This window comes from Ostrinia nubilalis, chromosome 3 (genome assembly GCF_963855985.1).
Source record: "Ostrinia nubilalis chromosome 3, ilOstNubi1.1, whole genome shotgun sequence".
NCBI lineage: Eukaryota > Metazoa > Arthropoda > Insecta > Lepidoptera > Crambidae > Ostrinia > Ostrinia nubilalis.
The window spans coordinates 14244454-14263502 of NC_087090.1; the positions used below are offsets into that span (position 1 = coordinate 14244454).

The 19049-nt window shown below is 37.0% G+C and overlaps 1 protein-coding gene across 1 annotated transcript in view; it reads left to right on the forward strand.

Annotated features, from left to right (window-relative positions):
- The first annotated feature begins 17060 nt into the window (after window positions 1–17060).
- Window positions 17061–19049, forward strand: part of LOC135088361 (homeobox protein aristaless-like) — a 115953-nt gene continuing 113964 nt past the window's right edge. Inside the window, exon 1 of the mRNA XM_063983210.1 lies at window positions 17061–17559. Coding sequence (XP_063839280.1) covers window positions 17331–17559 — 229 coding nt within the window. The 5' untranslated portion in view covers window positions 17061–17330. The remainder of the gene's footprint in view (window positions 17560–19049) is intronic.

A 19049-nucleotide genomic window follows, 5' to 3' on the forward strand; every position in this document is an offset into this window, starting at 1 on the left:
CTGTATCTTTACGAAGAATCAATATTAGATTTATGTGGTCAGAATTGTGTTTTTTAAAGCAAGAAGCGGCTCTTTTCTGTAAAAGTTGAGATAACCCTTTGTAGTCCTAGATCACAAATATTTGATTCTTCAAGGATTAGAACTCGTTATCATTAACTTATAACTAGATATGAAATAGCAATCGATATATCCTCAACGCATAGACTCAAAACTCGATAAGTTTATTTATTAGTCATGCCATCCCTATTCCCAGAGCAGAGCAGTTGAAGCGATTTGGCGCGGAAACGTTTGCGGTGGCGGAAGTCGCGTGCGCAGCCCGACGCCAATCGTAACCGAACTCGATTGACAATCGATTCGTGAGCTACGAATAAATGGACGATCCGAGAGACATGGTTTTGAAATGAAAATGTAGAATCTATTCTATCTATTCTATTTATTTAATATCAACCGGCAGACAGTGGTGATTGAGTTTGTTGCGGCGTTTCTTCTCAGCAGTTGCCAAATGTTGGCCTCGAAGCACTGCTAGGGTAAAAATATTATAAGACGTGTAGAGGCTCCTTAAGAGCAAAATATTTGACGATTTGTATTGTAAGTACTATTTATTTATTAGTCTATGCAAATAAAGATATTTTGACTGATTGAGTATTCCAAAGTTACGTTCTATATTGGTTTTATTCTTCACCAACAAAGATTGGAAAAATGGGCATAGTAAAAAATGTGGCTAGCTGGAATAGCAGTGTACTAACCGGCCATTCTGTGGTAGAATTGACCATAATGTGGGCTGAACTGCACCTCAAATAGAGACTATACTTTATAACCATCATGGATAAGGTAGTGTAGGACACCTTGCTTCATGAAACGACGTCATCAAAAAGATAGTAGGTAGCGAGTGGTTGGACTTACGTCCAACGGTGGACGACCATTGTCTGAAATGCTTTATCAATCGCAATCCTATTCGATTCATCAGTAACTGGCGGTACTAGTACGTACCGCTTTTCTCCCCAAATCTATATTAAGTTACCCTCCTCCGATAACGCCCTAAATATTCTAATTTTTCTGTCTCGAATCAGGATCTTAATTTATGTGGTTTTTCTAAGTTTAAAATGATTGCAGACAGCTTTGGATCAATCTGAAAAAAATATAGAGCAATTACAAAAACACAACATATTATTCCGATTTTGAGATCATAAATAAAAAAGTATTCTCTGAATTTAACAATTCATTTTCCTTATAAACTTACCTTTAAAACAGTCAGTCATATGCAGCAGTGGTAGGGTTAATACTGGGACGTGTAAAAGTGCTTTTTAAGGCGATTAGAGTCCTCAATGACCTTGGGCGTTTGACCTTCACGCCGCGAGCAACACCCGCGTACCCCGCACCAAAAACTCCGATTTGACACCGATCAAAAATACACGGGCATAGGTAGATACAGAATAGAAGCTCTTTCTTCATACATTACTGCCTATTATTTTAAACTTAAATTGATGAACCTTGATGTCGGTGTCATTTAACTCAGGCGTAAAGGTATTTAATAAAAATAACAAAATCCATGAACATTTTGTACGGGATAAAATTTTATTTTATTTTTCGTAAATTTTCTAATGCTTTTGTCGGTTCAGTCGTTCTCGAAATTTGAACAAACCCGACTTTATTACAAGCTTTTATTTAGCTTGCAATTTATGATGTATGTAGGTAATTACATAAATGTTTGTTCGGGTGGAATCTTGCAAGCTGAATTAGTTAGACCAACTTCCTGACGACAACTAGGCTAGATAGATGACAAAATTTCAATTATTTGTCCGTCAGACAGATAATTAGAAAATATTAGACTCATATTTTTTATTTTCTTTCATAATTAAATAATAACAGTGCTTAACATGAAAAATATGGTATCAATGTACTGTGTACCTATGCACCTTCAGTGGCAACAACAAGGTCTACTGAGTACCTATAGTCTACTAAAGGCATGAAATAGATTAATTTCACTAAAAATTAAAACCAACTCCAAAACGACTCACCAAAAGGTAGGCTGCCACCGACTCCGAAAATGGCTAATTTTGTAATCAGTAGGTATCCAAATTTTTTAATAAACTATAGAAAAATTCAATACCACTTTATCTTAATTTTTTTTAATGTGACAGGAGGCAAACGAGCAAACGGATCACCTGTTGGTAAATGATTACCGTCGCCCATAGACACCCGCAGACCCAGGGGCGTTACAAGTGTTATTTTTAATTGTGGTATTTTCGCGAAGAAACATATTGAAAATCTAATTCTAATAAGTATGAAAAATATAAATTGTTTTCTTCACGTAAATCGATTAAGTTACAGATTCTGACTAGCTCCTAATTTGGATACTGATTACAAAGGCCTAATAAATAAATAACGTAATAATTTTTCTACTTGTATTTATCTAGTGCAGTTGTTTTGGAGTCAATTATAGTTTTTTTACACTAATAGATTCTATTCAGGTAGAAAATAGCGTCTGAGCGCGTCATAATTCAATTGTATCGTCTGACTGCACGTACTCTATGAACAATTCTGACATAAAATCTATTGTCGAACAAAAGCTGGGTTGCACCATCTTACTTCAACTTTGACAAGCGTCAAAAGTCTGTCTAACTCCATACAAAAAACACCGGTTATCGCCAAAGCTACGGTCAAAATTAGGTCACGTCAGGTGGTGCAACTCAGCCAAAGAAAAAATTCATTTTGATCGCTAATGTCAGTTTGCAGCGAGTGACACAACCTCCCCGTCTGAAGGCCAGCGGCCGACTGCCGCCCGCACCCCGCGAAGGCCCCCTCAACAGCAAAACGTTCGGAATTTATCAAAAGTAAAATTTATGAATGAAAGTAATGTTCGATTGAAAAACGCAACGTGTCATTTAAAGATTAAAGAATTCCTAATCTATTCGTGCAAAAATCTTTTAAATTAACATAGCCGTTTTGGAGGAGTAGGGAATTTAAGTAAAAAATCGATGTCCCGTATTTATTTTTTTAATCCGAAACAAAGAGACGTAGCGAAAATTCAAACGTCACAAATGTAGTCCTTGAACTGTTGTATAACATATATTTTTTTCAACTATTTCTATCCAGCAGTAAAAGAGGAGTAGGCTTTACAAAATGCCCATTTGGCGCGGATTGAGGACTCTAATCGCCTTAAAGCCTATTTGCAGAAATAAATGAGTTTTATGAGTTTTATGAGCTACGTGGAGTTAGTATAACTTGCGAAAAGTAGCTGGCAAGCAAGGTAGGATAAAATGACGCGTATTGAGGAAGGCTTCTGTCCAGCAGTGAACTACTCTGGACTGACGATGATGATGACAAGTCTTCAATATTAAGAAGATCAGAATAAAAGAAGATATCAGGATTCAGAATTGCTAAAATCAAGTAGCAGTGGGCGGGGTACATTGTTTGTAGAGATGATGGCCGTTAGGCAGAAAAGTTCTCGAGTGGCGACCACGGGCTGGAAGACGTAGTGTGAGCAGGCCTCCTACAAGGTGGACCGATGATCTGGTAATGGTTGCTGGAAGAACCTGGATGCGGGCAACGCAGGACTGGTCGTTATGGATATCCTTAGAAGAGGCTTTTGTCCAGCAGTGGACGTCATTTGGCTGAAACGAGCGAACGAATCAGGATTTGTCAACAACTAAATCTAGATATTCTATGTGCAACTTTTATGGATGGATGGGCATTACACCATAGTGTTGTAGGCAATTTCAGAGCTAGGCATTAAGTAACCGCAGGGTTCTGCCCGGCCGTCCGAGACAATTACAGCGTTTACCTGCTGGTTACACAAAACAAACAGATCTTATTCTAACGCCTTGATTACTCGGGCTGAGTGTTTTGAGCTTTAAGCTAGTTAGAATCCAGCTTTAGATATGTATAGTATTGTCAGCGTCATATAGTTCGTGACATCCAAAGTTCAAGCCCAAAATTTTACAATACAGCCTTTTTCCAATTGTAATAAAGTTGTGTTGCGAACTTATTGGCTACTTTTGTCACGAATTATACTCGTATGACACTGACTGTACTAAGCTTTTGCTTGCAGCTTCGCTCTGCGTGAATTGAGTCTGTCACAGAAAGACGTTATCGCGCAGGTGTCCTTTTTTGAAAATTAGAACAAATGAATTTTATTTGTCACAGAAAGATATTAGTCGCGCGGCTGTCCCCTTTAGAAAATCAGACCAAAACCTATACTATCTAGTTTTCCCTGGGTCTTAAACTATCTTTAAGCCTAATCTAAATACCAGTAAGTTCATTGGATAGATAAACTCTGCAATAAAGTAAATAGCTTTTCCTATGCACTGTATAAACTGACAAAAATTGCAAGTGTGAATACAGCTATTACTGCTTACTTTGCATATGTAGAGTCGATACTGAGATATGGCCTACTAATTTGGGGTAATGGTACGGACATCAAAAGGTTATTTATTGCTCAGAAAAGGTGTATTAGGGCTATTTGCAACCTTAAACCTGATGTGTCATGCAAGCCTCACTTTAAGTCTCTGGGAATTTTGACACTGCCCTGCCTGTATATTTTAGATGTAAGTATGTTTGTAAAATCGAATGGTCACTATTTCACACAATCCCAAGACCAAACCCATAGAAGCCTAAGAAACCCTCATAAACTAGTACTCGAGTTGGTACCAAAAACTAAACGTTTCCAAAAAAATTGCTTTTCCATGTGTAAAACCATATTTAACAAAGTACCAAATCACTTGAAGAGCCTTCCTTTCAATCGTTTCAGGTCGATGTTACGAAGATGGCTATTGGAAAGAGCTTACTATTCGGTTGATGAATTTTTAAAGATAAAATAAATTAATCAATATTATTTATGACATAATTATTTTAATAGATTATATGCTTGGTGACATTGAATTTGACATTGAATTTAAATTGACTGTTGACATTTTATTTTGTTTAATTGACTGATTGTTGTATTTTGATGTATTTGATATCCATGTGGCTTGTTAAATTAGATTATTATTGTCTACTAATTGGTCTACTATTATTACTGTTACTGATTTGCATGCTATATTTAAATGGCTAAGTAGGAAAATGTCTTATTATTCTCAATAACATCACCACTGTGTACATACCCTATTTAAAGCAAATAAAGATATTTGTATTTGTATTTGTATTTGTATTTGGTTTAAGCTTAATATTTGTATGACCACTGTTTTTAACTGTGTATGTCCGAGATATGGACGTAGAAACGTAGGGAGGTAGTAAACGTTACCTCTTATCTTAATACGAGTAACATAGTTTGCAGACGTTTCATTTCAAATTCTGCATTTCTTTATTTAATATACGAACCTTTTCATTCAGGAATAGTATTGAGTACAGTAAGAAGTATTTCCTATAATAAAAACAAGAGTCTAAAGCCCGAGTTTCTTTCACCACTTCTCGATGCAGCCGAATAAGTATGTTGTCGCAAACTTAATGTATACTTAGAACGTTATAAATGCTCTGAAAAGGGCGTCCATACTAAACGGAATTTGAATAAGCAACGCGCCTATTCTAAGCTCGTGACATAGTTCCAAAACTGGCGGCTAATTACTGCGGTTTAGAGTTCAAATTGCCGTGTCGTTACCGCGATTGCCTGCGGTCGCACTCGTTAGCGGTGATCGTGGATCACAGTCATTAAAAAGCCTCAGCTCTGATTATATTGTGACAGGAAGGTTTTGTAGACTCTAATTTTGGACTTAGTTCACAATTATACGAAGCTATTTTTACACGGTGATTATTCTCTCGTGATCTTCAGAGTAGCGAATCTTTCGATGTTGGGTTACAATATCAGGCTGAAATACACCAATTAAAATTACTTAGCTTCGTGTAATCGTTCCCAGTTAAACTAAACTCAAGAATGTCTTGAAAATCCGAAAGGAAAAAGCCTCTGAAATAAGTACGGAAAGTCATCGCTCTATAGAGAGTCATATCAGTCGCCCAGGTTGGTTTATAAAGTATCACGCCAGAATTGTTGCCTCAGTTAAGCATACTAGAAGATAAATTCTATCTAGCCGGTTGCGCGCCAAGATATATTATGGTCAATTTTAGTCGATGAATGTAGGAATATCGTCAAAAATCGATAAAATGTCTTGATTAAACAATATACTTAATGTCGCGCTGCGCATCCCAGCTAGCTGGTAGGTATTCCTTATCAAGGATATGGGAAGAAAACTCATTAAAGCGATCCTGCGCCACAGCCTGCTTTTTCCAGCAGCTAATATTACAATAAACAGCGTAATTACTAGAAAAATAACTAAAAAACCGGGCGCGTAAAACAGATCGTAAAATATATTCTCCGAGTACGAAATTTATAGGAAAGAAAATTAATCTAATGATGACAAGACTAACTAACTTGATCTCGTCATTACAGTTAGTGAGGATATCAAGAAAAAATGCCGAGTATTAGTTATTGGCTAATACATCAAACTATTTCAGGCCAATAACGGAGAAAATCTATTTTTTTATTTGCTGCCACACAAATCACTAATCCGATTGCAGAAAAAAGGGGAATGTGCTAATTTAGATAATGCACTGTCCTGACAGTTAAGATGGGTTGCACCATCTTACTTAACTTCAACAAACGTTAGTCTGTCAACTCCAGACAAACAACATCGGTTATGGTATATTTTTAAGAATGTAAACCCTTGAAAGGAGGCTGACATTGTGACTGAGTTTCTTGCGCTGCTTTTTCTCAGCACTGGCCCATTTATTGTCCCAAAGCAGTGGTAGAGGTAATACTGGATCGTGTAAAAGTGCTTTTTAAAAGCCTATTTGCAAAAATAAATGAGTTTTATGAGTTTTTTTTTTGTTATAATTACGGGTAAGTAAGGTGGTGCAACTCAGCCTTAGTGTTAGTTTTTTGGATCCTAATAGGTTGAAGTGGATTTGTAGCAATAAGTTTGCACGAATTGTGATATTTCAGCTTTTTAGGTGCTTACTCTAACTGCTATTTGGTCTGCACAATTACTACATATTTATCTATACATAGATAATCAAACTAGAAATACCTACTTACTCAGTAGTTTGATATACGATAATTAACAAATAAAACTGGATTAGTACAAACACTGGTTTAAAACCAATAAATTTTACAATCTATATCCGGAAAAAATCGTTTAATAATTGCGAAATTTCGGGGAATGATTTAATCCCAATCACCAAATTGATAGTAATTAAAAAGATTTGTCGGTCTTGTCTCATTCTAGACAAATCACACGAGAAAACTTGCAATAAATAATAACAAACAAGTGAAATTGGTCATTTAAAAACGCACGCAAGTTTAAGTTTATTTTATTGTTTTTTTTATCCTAATCGGTGAAGTTGTTATCCCTCCTACTTTATAATAATATTGTATAGAATATTGTTTAGACTAGCGGCCGCCCGCGACTTCGTACGCGTGGATCCCGTTTTACCCCTTTAGGGGTGGAATTTCCTAAAATTCTTTCTTAGCGGATGCCTACGTCATAACATCTACCTGCATGCCAAATTTCAGCCCGATCCATCCTTTGGTTTGGGCTGTGCGTTGATAGATCACTATGTCAGTCAGTCAGTCAGTTAGTCAGTCACCTTTGAGTTAAATATATTTAGATTGGAAATCTGGACAAAGGCCTCCCCAAGGATTTCCACATAAACTGCGAGTGTCAAATAAATATTACACGTCGTTTCTGACTCCGAAACTCCGGACTATTGAAAAAATGTGGCAAGAAGGAACAAACAAAAACAAATGCAACCAAAAATAATAGAATCACTGTCAAATTACTCACTGTCCCAAAGTTCCTTGCTAATGAAACTTTGTTGTAGGCGCGGTAATAACATAACCAAGTAAAACCCCACGTCATTGCGGTATTTCGCAAATCATTCTCCCTCATTAATTTCAAGCTCATTTCTGTTTGTAGGAGGTACATCATGTAGGAAATCCATTTAATTTAATAATCTTTTGTCTGGTTTCATTTCGGTAATGAAATTAAAGATACACCAATACATATACCTTATGTACGTTTCTCTGGCTAAACACGAAAACATGGCTCCAATAAACTGTTTTTCTACGCCATAATGGGGTTTCATTTTTATTGGGATTGGTAAATTTATTAAACGCCTCCCTATTGGTAATTGGAAATCTTCATGGTTCCTTACTCTTATAGAACTATTCAATCACACAACAATACGTACAGTCGACCCAACAACCTAAAGAATGAGGCATCTTGTGTCGATGTATATAGGAGTGTTTTTGAAACAAACATGTAAAGCCCGATGTGCTGTTGGCTGTACAAAAGTTAACCAATCAGAAAAGTTTAAATCTCCATCTTTACTAATACTTGAAACATAAATACAATGCTCCATATCCTTCTAATTCTTTTACATTAATCTATTAAATATTGTTCTAATTTAAGTTTCAAAAAAATATAGATTACACTTACCTTCTTTCTAAAATTACAAAGTTCTTACATGGGCAATGTTAATAAATAATTTAAGAAGACACTTTAAATTATATTATATTATTTAAACTTTAATAGACAATATTTCTTCATTTATCTGTGGAACTACGTTTTTTAACATTTTTATACACTGTGCTAAACTGTCCGCCCAGTTGCTTTGAAAACAGCTTTGTAAAAGCTGACTTTACATGCGGTTTCGTTGCCTATATTCTTCAGGTTTTACTCTGTAAAACGATTTTGACACTCGTATATTCGATTAGGGACGTCTCTTTCACTCTACATGTCCTGCGGCAGGAGTAAGAGAGACATAGGGGTCATTAACTGAAACTTCATTCTGCGTAGACGACTGCGGGGTTACTCCGAAAAGCGTTATCGAAAGTTTCTAACTGCCATCCCTCTCACGCGAAGCGAGAGTGACAGTGACAAATAGACCCGAAAGTACGTAAACTGCATCCTGAGTAGAGGCCTGCGCCGGCGCCGGTCGGCTGAAACAAAGGCGTGCGCTGATTGGGAGCGAGTGACTTGCTCGATACTCTGCCGGCGATGCACAAAGGTTTGGGAATACGTGTAAGTACAACAGGAAAGATGTTTGAAAAATTACAGGTTCAAATTTTTGTTTATTAACGCCGCGAACGGGGAGGTTGTAAAGAAGTGTGCTTAAAAGCTGCAAATTGTCAGTAGGTCTTGTGAAATATTGTCTGCAAAATGTTAGAGCTGTGTAGTACGAGTATTATCAGGATATTGTCATATCGTAACTTAGATATTACATGAACTATTGTAACTAAAGACACTTTTATTTGATCCTACAAACATAACAACGTATTAAGTATACATACCTAGAAACTGCACATACGTATCATTTAGGGTAGGGCCCAAAAGATAAGGAGACATGTAAAGTGCCCCATAAGGGCTACCTTTTCTTTTTTTATTATTTTCTATTGACGTTCATAAGTGTCACTTGTGGTCTAAACTGAATAAATATGTTTGATTTTGATTTTTGATTTGGTGTAGATAACGCGTCGCATCGCACGATAAGTTCCAATCTACCGTTTTATGCATACTATTTTTCCTAAAATATATCTGTATCTTTCTAGCCCTTATCAATACTAACACTCTTTTAAATACCTACTGTTGAAATTGAAAAAATGTGTATAGAACCTGAATGTGGGCAGCGCAGAATCGGTCATTGTGGAAATCCTTGAGCAACCTTTTTTCAACTGTGGACGTCTCTAGGTTGAAGAAGTTGTATATCAATGTGTAGAGACATGTAAAACCTCAATGACATCACTACGCATCGTAAGCCACTATTTTTATAACCACATAAACAAGGCAAACGAGCGAATGATCCACCTGACAGAAAATTACAAAAATTAATTATATAATATGACCTAAAGTGTCATTAAGGTTCTTATTAACTTTATTTTTATTCTCTCATAAATATAACTGTACAATTTCCTTTATGATAAAGTCAGTGGAATTAATATCTTATCGTAAAAAGGGGATTATCCTTGAAAATAAATGTTGGCATTTTCATCCATTTTGACGTGTATTCTTGCCGCAAGTTCAATTATTTACTTGTTAAAACACCACTATAGCTGTAGGTGGTAATTATTGAGGCAATACATTATACATTGGCTAAGGATGTCAAGCTATATTATACGACGTAGAGGCTACAACTATATTACGATACTACAGTGTGACTACATTTCATGTCTCTACTAGGTTTTAGTAAGCTTCTATTATTGTTACAAAAGAAAGCAGTTTTAAGATTCTAATCTTCTAAATGTTGACTTTCAATGTTAAGTTATGAATGTTAATGTAAAGTAATATACATAGAAATAGATTAGTTCTTCTAAGTACTTATTTGTGTCTAAATCACAATCTAATTGTTAAAAAAAAGAAACAAAAACAACCCAAATGTTGTTAATTAAAACTGATAAATGCCACTGAAGTTGATTTCTTTTGTTTATAATTTATTACAGTTGTTCCTACGATTGATTTATTATCAATAGGCAACCCTGCACGCTCGTAGAGCAAAAACGAAACTTTCTTACTATTTCATAGCAATTTTTCATGCACCCTCCATATGATGGCGTCAGCAGACATTTTCATACTTTTGTTATACTTTCTCTTTGACTTATATTTTTTGTTACATTTTTGAGTGATTACTCTGGAACTAATGACTAGTTTGTATGGAGCGTTCGTGCTGAATTCTCTTATAATTTTGTTGTAATACCTGCAAAAAATATCTCTCTTTTTACCAATAGAAACGAAACAATAATTAATGGGAGCCTTTCTTTCCTATGTAAAGTTATTTGCCATTTCTTTGTTTATGGCTGTTTGATAGTTACCAGACATTTTAATAATAGAAACTCATGAACATAATAAAAAACTGAATAATTATTCAGGATATATTCGAAACAGTGTACTTACTGTTAAAAGACCTAAAATATTTTATGTAATATCAAATTTTTCCATAAACCTTCTTGTAAGCTCTACCGTACTAAAAACCTGTATTTGGGTTTCTTCTCTCAATTTTGAACTCAATATAGAAAAGCCTATGCTATCCCTACATCAATAATAAAAAAGTTACAAAACAATGTTCTGTGCTGAAAAGTTGTTAAACTCCATTTTTGTAATACCTACTCATGATGGGTTGTGCACCGAGCATTATATCAGTTTCGTAACTGACCATTAAAGACAGCATGCATTTTATCATTGTTTTTCAATAGCAAAGTAGTTAAATATGTTATAGTTGAATATATTCTAATTAATTCGTGTGAACAGTTCTTAGTCGAATTTTTAAGCACGTGTATAGGTAGGTAAGCAACTCTATGGCTTTATCACATCGATCGATTGCCTTTAGGCTGGGTTGACCATCTTACTTTAACTTTAACAAACGTCAAAAATCTGTCAAACTCCATACAAACAATAGATTATCTTCAAAGTTATGGTCAAAGATAGGTGGTGCAATTCAGCCTTAGTGTCAATTAATTTTCAATTAATTAAACACAGGTAGGTAAGTATAGTGATCTAAACAACTATTAAACTACTCGTACCACATTCCTTCCTTCCGCCTATCTTACATAATGTCGGTCTTTCTTTCCATGGATTTGGCTCGTAATACGCTGTAACTATTTCCAACGTACATAATATTACATATTATATAGGTACCTCTAAGCTGACCAGACCATGGGTCGGAAGATCGCTTACAAAGTAGTACAAGCCACTAATCTATTTATCTATTCGATAGCGGTTCGGTACGTTGGTCATCGCCACGAAGTTTCGACATAGTCCGAATATAACCGCCTAATCATGTAAAATAAATAACAACTTACATAAAGGGACCTAATATATCTCAAACCTAACATCTTTTGTTTATCATCATCATCATCATCATCTCAGCCATGGGACGTCCACTGCTGAACGTAGGCCTCCCCCAATGCTTTCCATGTGGCCCGGTTGGTAGCGGCCTGCGTCCAGCGCCTTCCTGTTACCTTTACGATGTCGTCGGTCCATCTATTGTTTATATCTGTTTGGAACCAAAGTCAGACCTTCAAAAGATATTCTTGTATCCATGGTAAGTAAGTAGGTATGGAATGGAGGACCATCTGAATATAGCGCTGGTCTCTCCACCAGAGGTTCTGTTCTGTTCTGTTCTGATTTGATTACCAGACGGGACACACCAAGTTTGGCATTACATTGCTTGGTTTAATTAAAACAACCTGATCGTCTGAAAATAAATATGTAGCAAGTATGATTCTGGACTTAGTCATCACCAAAAAGTAGAAGTAACCTACCTATCTATAAATAAACCTCAGTCAATGAAGCACATGATGTCTTGCCCTGCGTGCCCAAACAACTGCACGTAGGAAGATTTAATTAATGCTACTGAAAACGCCACTCTTGTAGCATAGTTTTGGGCTGACACTGTGTAGGTTTGTTGTCGAAACGACAAGGAGAATAAGAATAAAACCTTTGGTCTTACTATCACTATAAATTAAAGAAAGGAAGAAGAAAAATGACTTATAGTATTCAACCTTCTAGCTCTCTATTTACTGGCTGCTACACCTAAACTATGCGCGTAGCGGCTCCACCAAACTCAGTAGTACAAAAACAACAATCGTCGGTCTCTCTGAGTCCTAATGTAAATGATGACGGGCACATTTCGGACACAGAGTTCGGACACGCCTTCGGTACAGTAGTCGTGAATAACAAATATTAGATTATGTGCTAGATAGCGGGGGGAAATAGGGATACGCGGTATTGGGCGCGGCGATGGTAATACCGGTATTTTTCCGGTATTAAAATCCCGTAATTTCGGTATCTATAATTTTTTCTATAGATCCAACGCTTTACTCAGTCCCTGAGGTGTGAAAGTGGCACGGGAGGGGTGACTTTGAAATATTATGACGAGACAAACAAATCTGAAAGAAATCTGAAGTCTTGTTTAGGTTTGAAGTTTCAAAAACACCCTCCCGTGCCGCTCCCATACCTCAAGCACCGACTGCGTTAAGAGATAAACTTTTCTTATCCTAATGATTTTTTTAAAACTAGCAAGTCGATAAACTCTCCTTTAAAATTCAGTAAAATAATTAAAGCATAATAACTTTAATTCCTAGTAAATACTGAAATACCGGTATTTCTAATTTCAATCCCGGTTTCAAATAATAGAAAAATAGTTCTGAGATCCCGGTTTGCGGTATTACCAAAAAACCGGGTATCCATGCCCTAGAAGGAGCGCGCTCTGTTTATTTTTTGCTTGTAATTCTTGTAAATAATAAATGTTGTTAGTTTTATTCAACTTACTAGAATTACCAGATAATAATTTAAATATTATTAGCGTAACATTCAGCATTAAATGTTGATTAAGATAAATGAAATGCAATACTCAGTGTTTAGTTTTAAAGTAAATAGTCGTAAGTTAGGTGCTTATTCGTGTATGTAGATTGTAGATGTAACGCGTGCTTGAAATAAATAGCAACTTTTTATATCACGTTGGGTGGTTTGTATAATAGTGCAGATTGACGGTTTCATAATATCTAAAAATGGCGTCGAAAAAAAAAAGTGTTTCGCTTGAAACAAATGTCGCAATTGAGACTCAAACTTATGATCTGTCCTTTGCCCAAAACCAGCGCCGTGGCTTTCGTCACGTCAGTGGGGTCCCGTTGCAGTGGGCACCCTGTTTGTGACTAGGTGGCACTGCTCAGTTTACTATTGTTTTTGTTTTTCTTCCATTATTATGTGCCACTGTTATGTTATGTAACTGTCTGTATTTGTGTGATGTCCATTGTAATAAATGTACCTTTCTTTCATTCAATTATTCATGACAAAAAGTACAAAGCAAGAAACTGACGATTACCTACTGATATAAATGAGTATGTCATCTGTGCTGTAACAACTTATTAATATTATTCTACTTAATCCTTATTACCTTTCTCTTATGACATTGAAATGGTAATTATTTTTTACGTTGCCTTTTAATTTGGAAGCCATCATTTTGAAAAGTGTTTTACTTTCTTAATCTTTTACCTTAATATTGATTGCTTAACGAGCATCCCAGTTATTTAATGCTGATTCAAAACAAATCCAAAATCGTAACACTGAACGTTAACGTCGTCCAAACTTAACAATTAACCCCTGCCCATTCCACTTTTTAACTGCTTACTATAAATTCTGTTTTCTGCCCTTCACCCTTTTTGTCTCTGGTAATGAGTGCATTACCATACAAATAGGATCAGTTTGGGACCGCTGTATAATTGACTCGGGCTCCCCGCTGGCTCAAACTCTTTGTGTGTACCGGCCTTAGCACGACCACAGACACTCCGCGGCGTATCTCAATTGTCTCTGCTCAAGCAAATGTAGTCTGTAGCGGGAAACTATGACGGATTCTTTTCCCGCGCGAATTTTGACAGCTCGCTTTTGGCGGTTGGCCAAAGGTACGAGTTGAAAAGTATAGGCACTCGATGTTGGATGATTGCTTTACAAACATTGGCGATTAGAAGTAACTAAGCAAAATGGCGATCGCTAAGCGCTTGTCACTGCTAAAAAATTAATGAAACAAGTCACTATTGAAGTTAGCAAACGAGTCCTCGCCGAAAACTGCCGTAGCGATCGGCATTTTGCTTACAAGCGCTTCCAAGCGCTTTTTTCCGGCAAATGCACCCATTGGTTGGTGATTAGACTGCGTTGGTATAATAATTGTTAGCTGTGCCAACCTAGAAATGTCAACATTGAGCATCGCTGAAACTTTCTAATAGATATTGAATAGCTTTGTTAATTTGCCTGGCTCACCGATGAACAGTTACGGACATTGATACGGCAATAAATGCTTTCAGTTATAGTTTATTAGTTATAGGTGCTAATGGCGATAAAATCGTGACAGAATTTATATTAATTTTCAACATGTTTAATATAACTAATTAATGTTTAATATATTTTAAAGAAGCGATAATTTTGAGGAAATAAGACAGAATTTAAGAGATAACGAATTTTGGAGAAACAGCTAATCACTCTCAAGTAACAAAGGCAGACTCCAAACGGTAATTATATGTATAGCCGAAATATTGTCAGTTTTTGTATAGACCATATCTATCTGAGAACGGCTAGGCTTCAAGCTACAATAAGACGCTAGAAAGCTCTACCTCTCGCTTTTACTTCCACTGCATCTTTTTGAGACGATGTTTGTTCATAATGAAACTTTTTTTTATCTACGATACGAAAGCTTAGGATGTTACGCAGTGTCTACCTGAAAAATGGTATAATTGAAAATTATTAGGAATATGTGTAAATACAGCCTACCTTGAATAGATCTTTACTCCCCAATACTGTAGACATTGTATTGTATGAATTCATTCTGCGATGGTTAAATTTCCTAAGAAGCCAGACAACAAAAGCTGTGGAGACGTATAAAATACAAAGTCGTATATTATAATTTAATAAATATAAATTACAATGCATTAAGAATTGATTAGATATTCAAGCGTGTGACTCTACCATTGTTTTTACTGAGAAAAAAACTCTTTATTGAATTACATCATGCATTAAACCGGATAGCATCGTGAAATAACATTAATTCTTATAAACTACGCAAATACTTGACTTGGGAAAATATGGAAACATAAAAAAATCTTAGGGGAAATAAACTACCTCAGCATCTTCTATATCTATAAAAGCGAAAGGTCACTGACTCAATCACTCATCACAAAATCTCAGACACTGCAAGTGCTAGGAGTCTCAAATTTTGCATGGTGGTTCCTTTTAGAACGTAGGTGCTCACTAAGACGGGATTTTGCGAAATTCAACTCAAAAGGGGGTAAAACGGGGTCCAAGCGTACGAAGTCGCGGGCGGCCGCTAGTAGTATAAAAACCATAAATTCATAGAGACCCGAAGGCGAATACCAGAATTGGTACCTAACAAGAATTTACAACCAGTCCGACAGTTATAGAATCGGCTACCAAAGAAAATGCACAGCACTTTATTTAGGGTTGTCTCATTGAAAGTGTTTTCCAGATAGAAATATGATATACTCGTACTTTCAGTCAGTTCTTTTTCAGGGACCGGAGAAACTGATTGATGACGATGGCTAAGCCTATAGATACTTAATTATTTAGGTCTAAAAACAGTATTCTGAACAACATAACGACCATGAATCAATTCAAATTCAAGCGTAGAGACTATAGTTTCATTTTTTATTTTTGAATAAAACCGTACACCTTAGTTATGGGCCTGAAAAATCTATCAAAATTTATTAGCTATTCCCATAATTGATTTGAAATAGTTGTATTGTATAGTGGGCAGGCATTACGTATCAGTGGATGTGGATGATGGTTAGAAGATCTCATCATTATGATTTCAGTCAAAGGCAGTCCACTGTGGACGTAAACCACTCCCAAGAAACTCCACAAAGCTCTATCAGATTTTCCATCTATATGTTGCCTCAATAAGCTTTGAGGTGATATTTATTTGTGAATAAAATAACTAAAAACGAGACTAGAGCTGAACAGCCCTAGTCAACTAAGTAGAGTACAGTCAGCACCAATTTGATAAACAGCGCGACGCCATGTTATCTCAATTTATATGGCAAAACGTGATAAATGCATTCCGAATAATTACCATCCATTCTCATATTCGCCGTTCTAAAGAACGACAGCTCGCTGCGGCATAAACTCCACTACCACATAAATAAATACAAACTACTCAACATGTAAATGCAAAGCAAACTAATAACCGTTTATGGATATCTAAAAATTCGCATTCAACAGAAAACCAGTCGGAATAACGACCATAGGAAATGCGGGGCGTTAAAAAATACGCGTTTTATTTTAGTGACACCAGTGTAATTGTGAAAATTGCCGTCATTATCGGGACCGTTCTCGGATAAGACTAAGCAACGCTGACAGTAGTGCATCTCGTATCAATAAGCGCAATTACGTCTCATTAAAACAAATCGATCGCGCGAAAAAAAGTTGCGCGAGTTGCAATCGAGTAAAAACTAAAAGTCGCGGGATTGTCGGTAATTGTGCGCGGGCGTGGAAGCCCCGCCCCGGAGGCGTAGGGAGGGCCCGAGCGCCGCGCCGGAGGAGGCGAGAGGACCAGTCGCTCTCGCCATCGCGGACTCGGCGCGCGTTCTGCCACGATCGACGCGCATTCGCGAAAAGCAAGTCAATTACAATTTTTGCAATGACATATTTACAATAGTGAGGAATGTGACCGGACAGTGAAAAAAAAATGTAAACAAACTCCTTCGGACGCAACTGTAAAAAACTTGAAGTGATTAGAAAAAAAAATGAGTTCCAATTCCGAATAAGGATTTAAAATGTTCGAAGCAAAAGAGTTCGTTCCGAATTTGAAATACAGTGTTGCCAAGGTAAAAATTGAAGATGGACTTGACTACTCGGCGGGATATACTGGATGGAACAGCTGTTCCGGGAGAGACTATACTGAATGGGGAACAGGTGTGTCGGGAACTAGTGAACGGAACGGAGGGGCCGTGTGACGTCACGGGGGCCACGGAGGCGCCGAGGAAGACAAGCTCGTTCAGCATCAGAAACCTGGTGGGAGGAGAGGACTCTGAGAGGTCGGCCGACGGCTCCGCGAATGCGAACGATGGTGAGTGTTGAAGCAAATATTTATTTGTGAACAAAATTATGAAAGGGTGTATTGTAACCAATGATTAACTGAATGGGACAAAATATTAGTGAACTACGGCATTTTGTATTCAGTTAGATTTAACACTGGAGTTAACAATTTATAGGCGAACTTAAAATTGCAATTATATGCCCAATATGCTGGCTCATACCCGGCTCATATTATTTCAGTTTTTTTATTTGTTATATGTTTTTTTTAAACTAAGATCTTAGATTAATAAATAGGCCAGTAGAATTAAACACAAAAATTGATTAAATCGGAAATAATTCCTACAAAAGATTTTTTTGCTTTAATGGCTTCATTGGTTGCCCATTAAGACTCTCCTAAGTTTTCGACTTCGACGGAGTTGTGCTTAAGTGGTGGGGGCCCCCGAAAGGGGCGTTTTTTCGGTTTTCCGGTTATACCGCGTAAAGGACTTACCCTATCGAAAAGTGGTCTTCATGACGGTTAAAGGGCACTTAATCCTGCATTGAATAAGACCAAATTCATATGTTTTGGACAAACCGTTCTCGCGCTAAAGTTCGGCAAAGTAGAAAATATACGTATAATTAATGACCCTCTCCACGTCCAATGGCTTGTTACCCACATGCTTCCAAGCCTTGTAAAGGGTCGCCTTAATCAGTGTAACCCTAACAAGGCTCACGAGTTTGATTCGCTTATCCTTGTTCGTCCCAGCCGTTCCTTAACTGCGGTTGCTGCACCTCTTCCTGACACTCTCCTGAACGACTCTGTGTTACCTAATGTGGCTGCCTCTCTTCCTTGTACCCTCCTGTACGATTGCATTGCTTAGCTATATGCCTGGTCCAAGGTTCGACGCCACAAAATCAACTTTGTACGCGTGAAAATAGTTTAAATACTATTTTCCGTGCTTGCAACATTTTTCTTTACTGCTTCACCTCTATTAGTCGTAGAGTGATTGTATATATCCTATAGCCTTCCTCAATGTATGAGCTATTCAACACAAAAATAATGATTTCAATCAAACTAGTAATTCTTAAGATTAGCGCGTTCAAACAAACAAACAAAAAACTCTTCAGCGTTTTAATATGAACTTGTTGTTGTTGATTTTTGGCGTCGAACCTTAGACCAGGCATACGGCTAGGCAACGTAGTCATGCAGGAGGATACAAGGAAGAGGGGCAGCCACAGTAGGTAATACAGAGTCGTTCAGGTGAGTGCCAGGAAGAGGTGCAGCAACCGCAGTTAAGGAACGGCTGGGACGAACAAGGATAGGCACATCAAGCTCGTAAGCCTTGATAGGGTTACACTGGTTGAGGTGGCCCTTTTCAAGACTTGAAAGCCTGTGGGTAACAAACCATTGGACGTGGAGAGGGTCATTAATTATACGTATATTTTCTACTTTGCCGAACATTAGCGCGAGAACGGTTTGTCCAAAACATATGAATTTGGTCTTATTCAATGCAGGATTAAGTGCCCTTCAACTGTCATGAA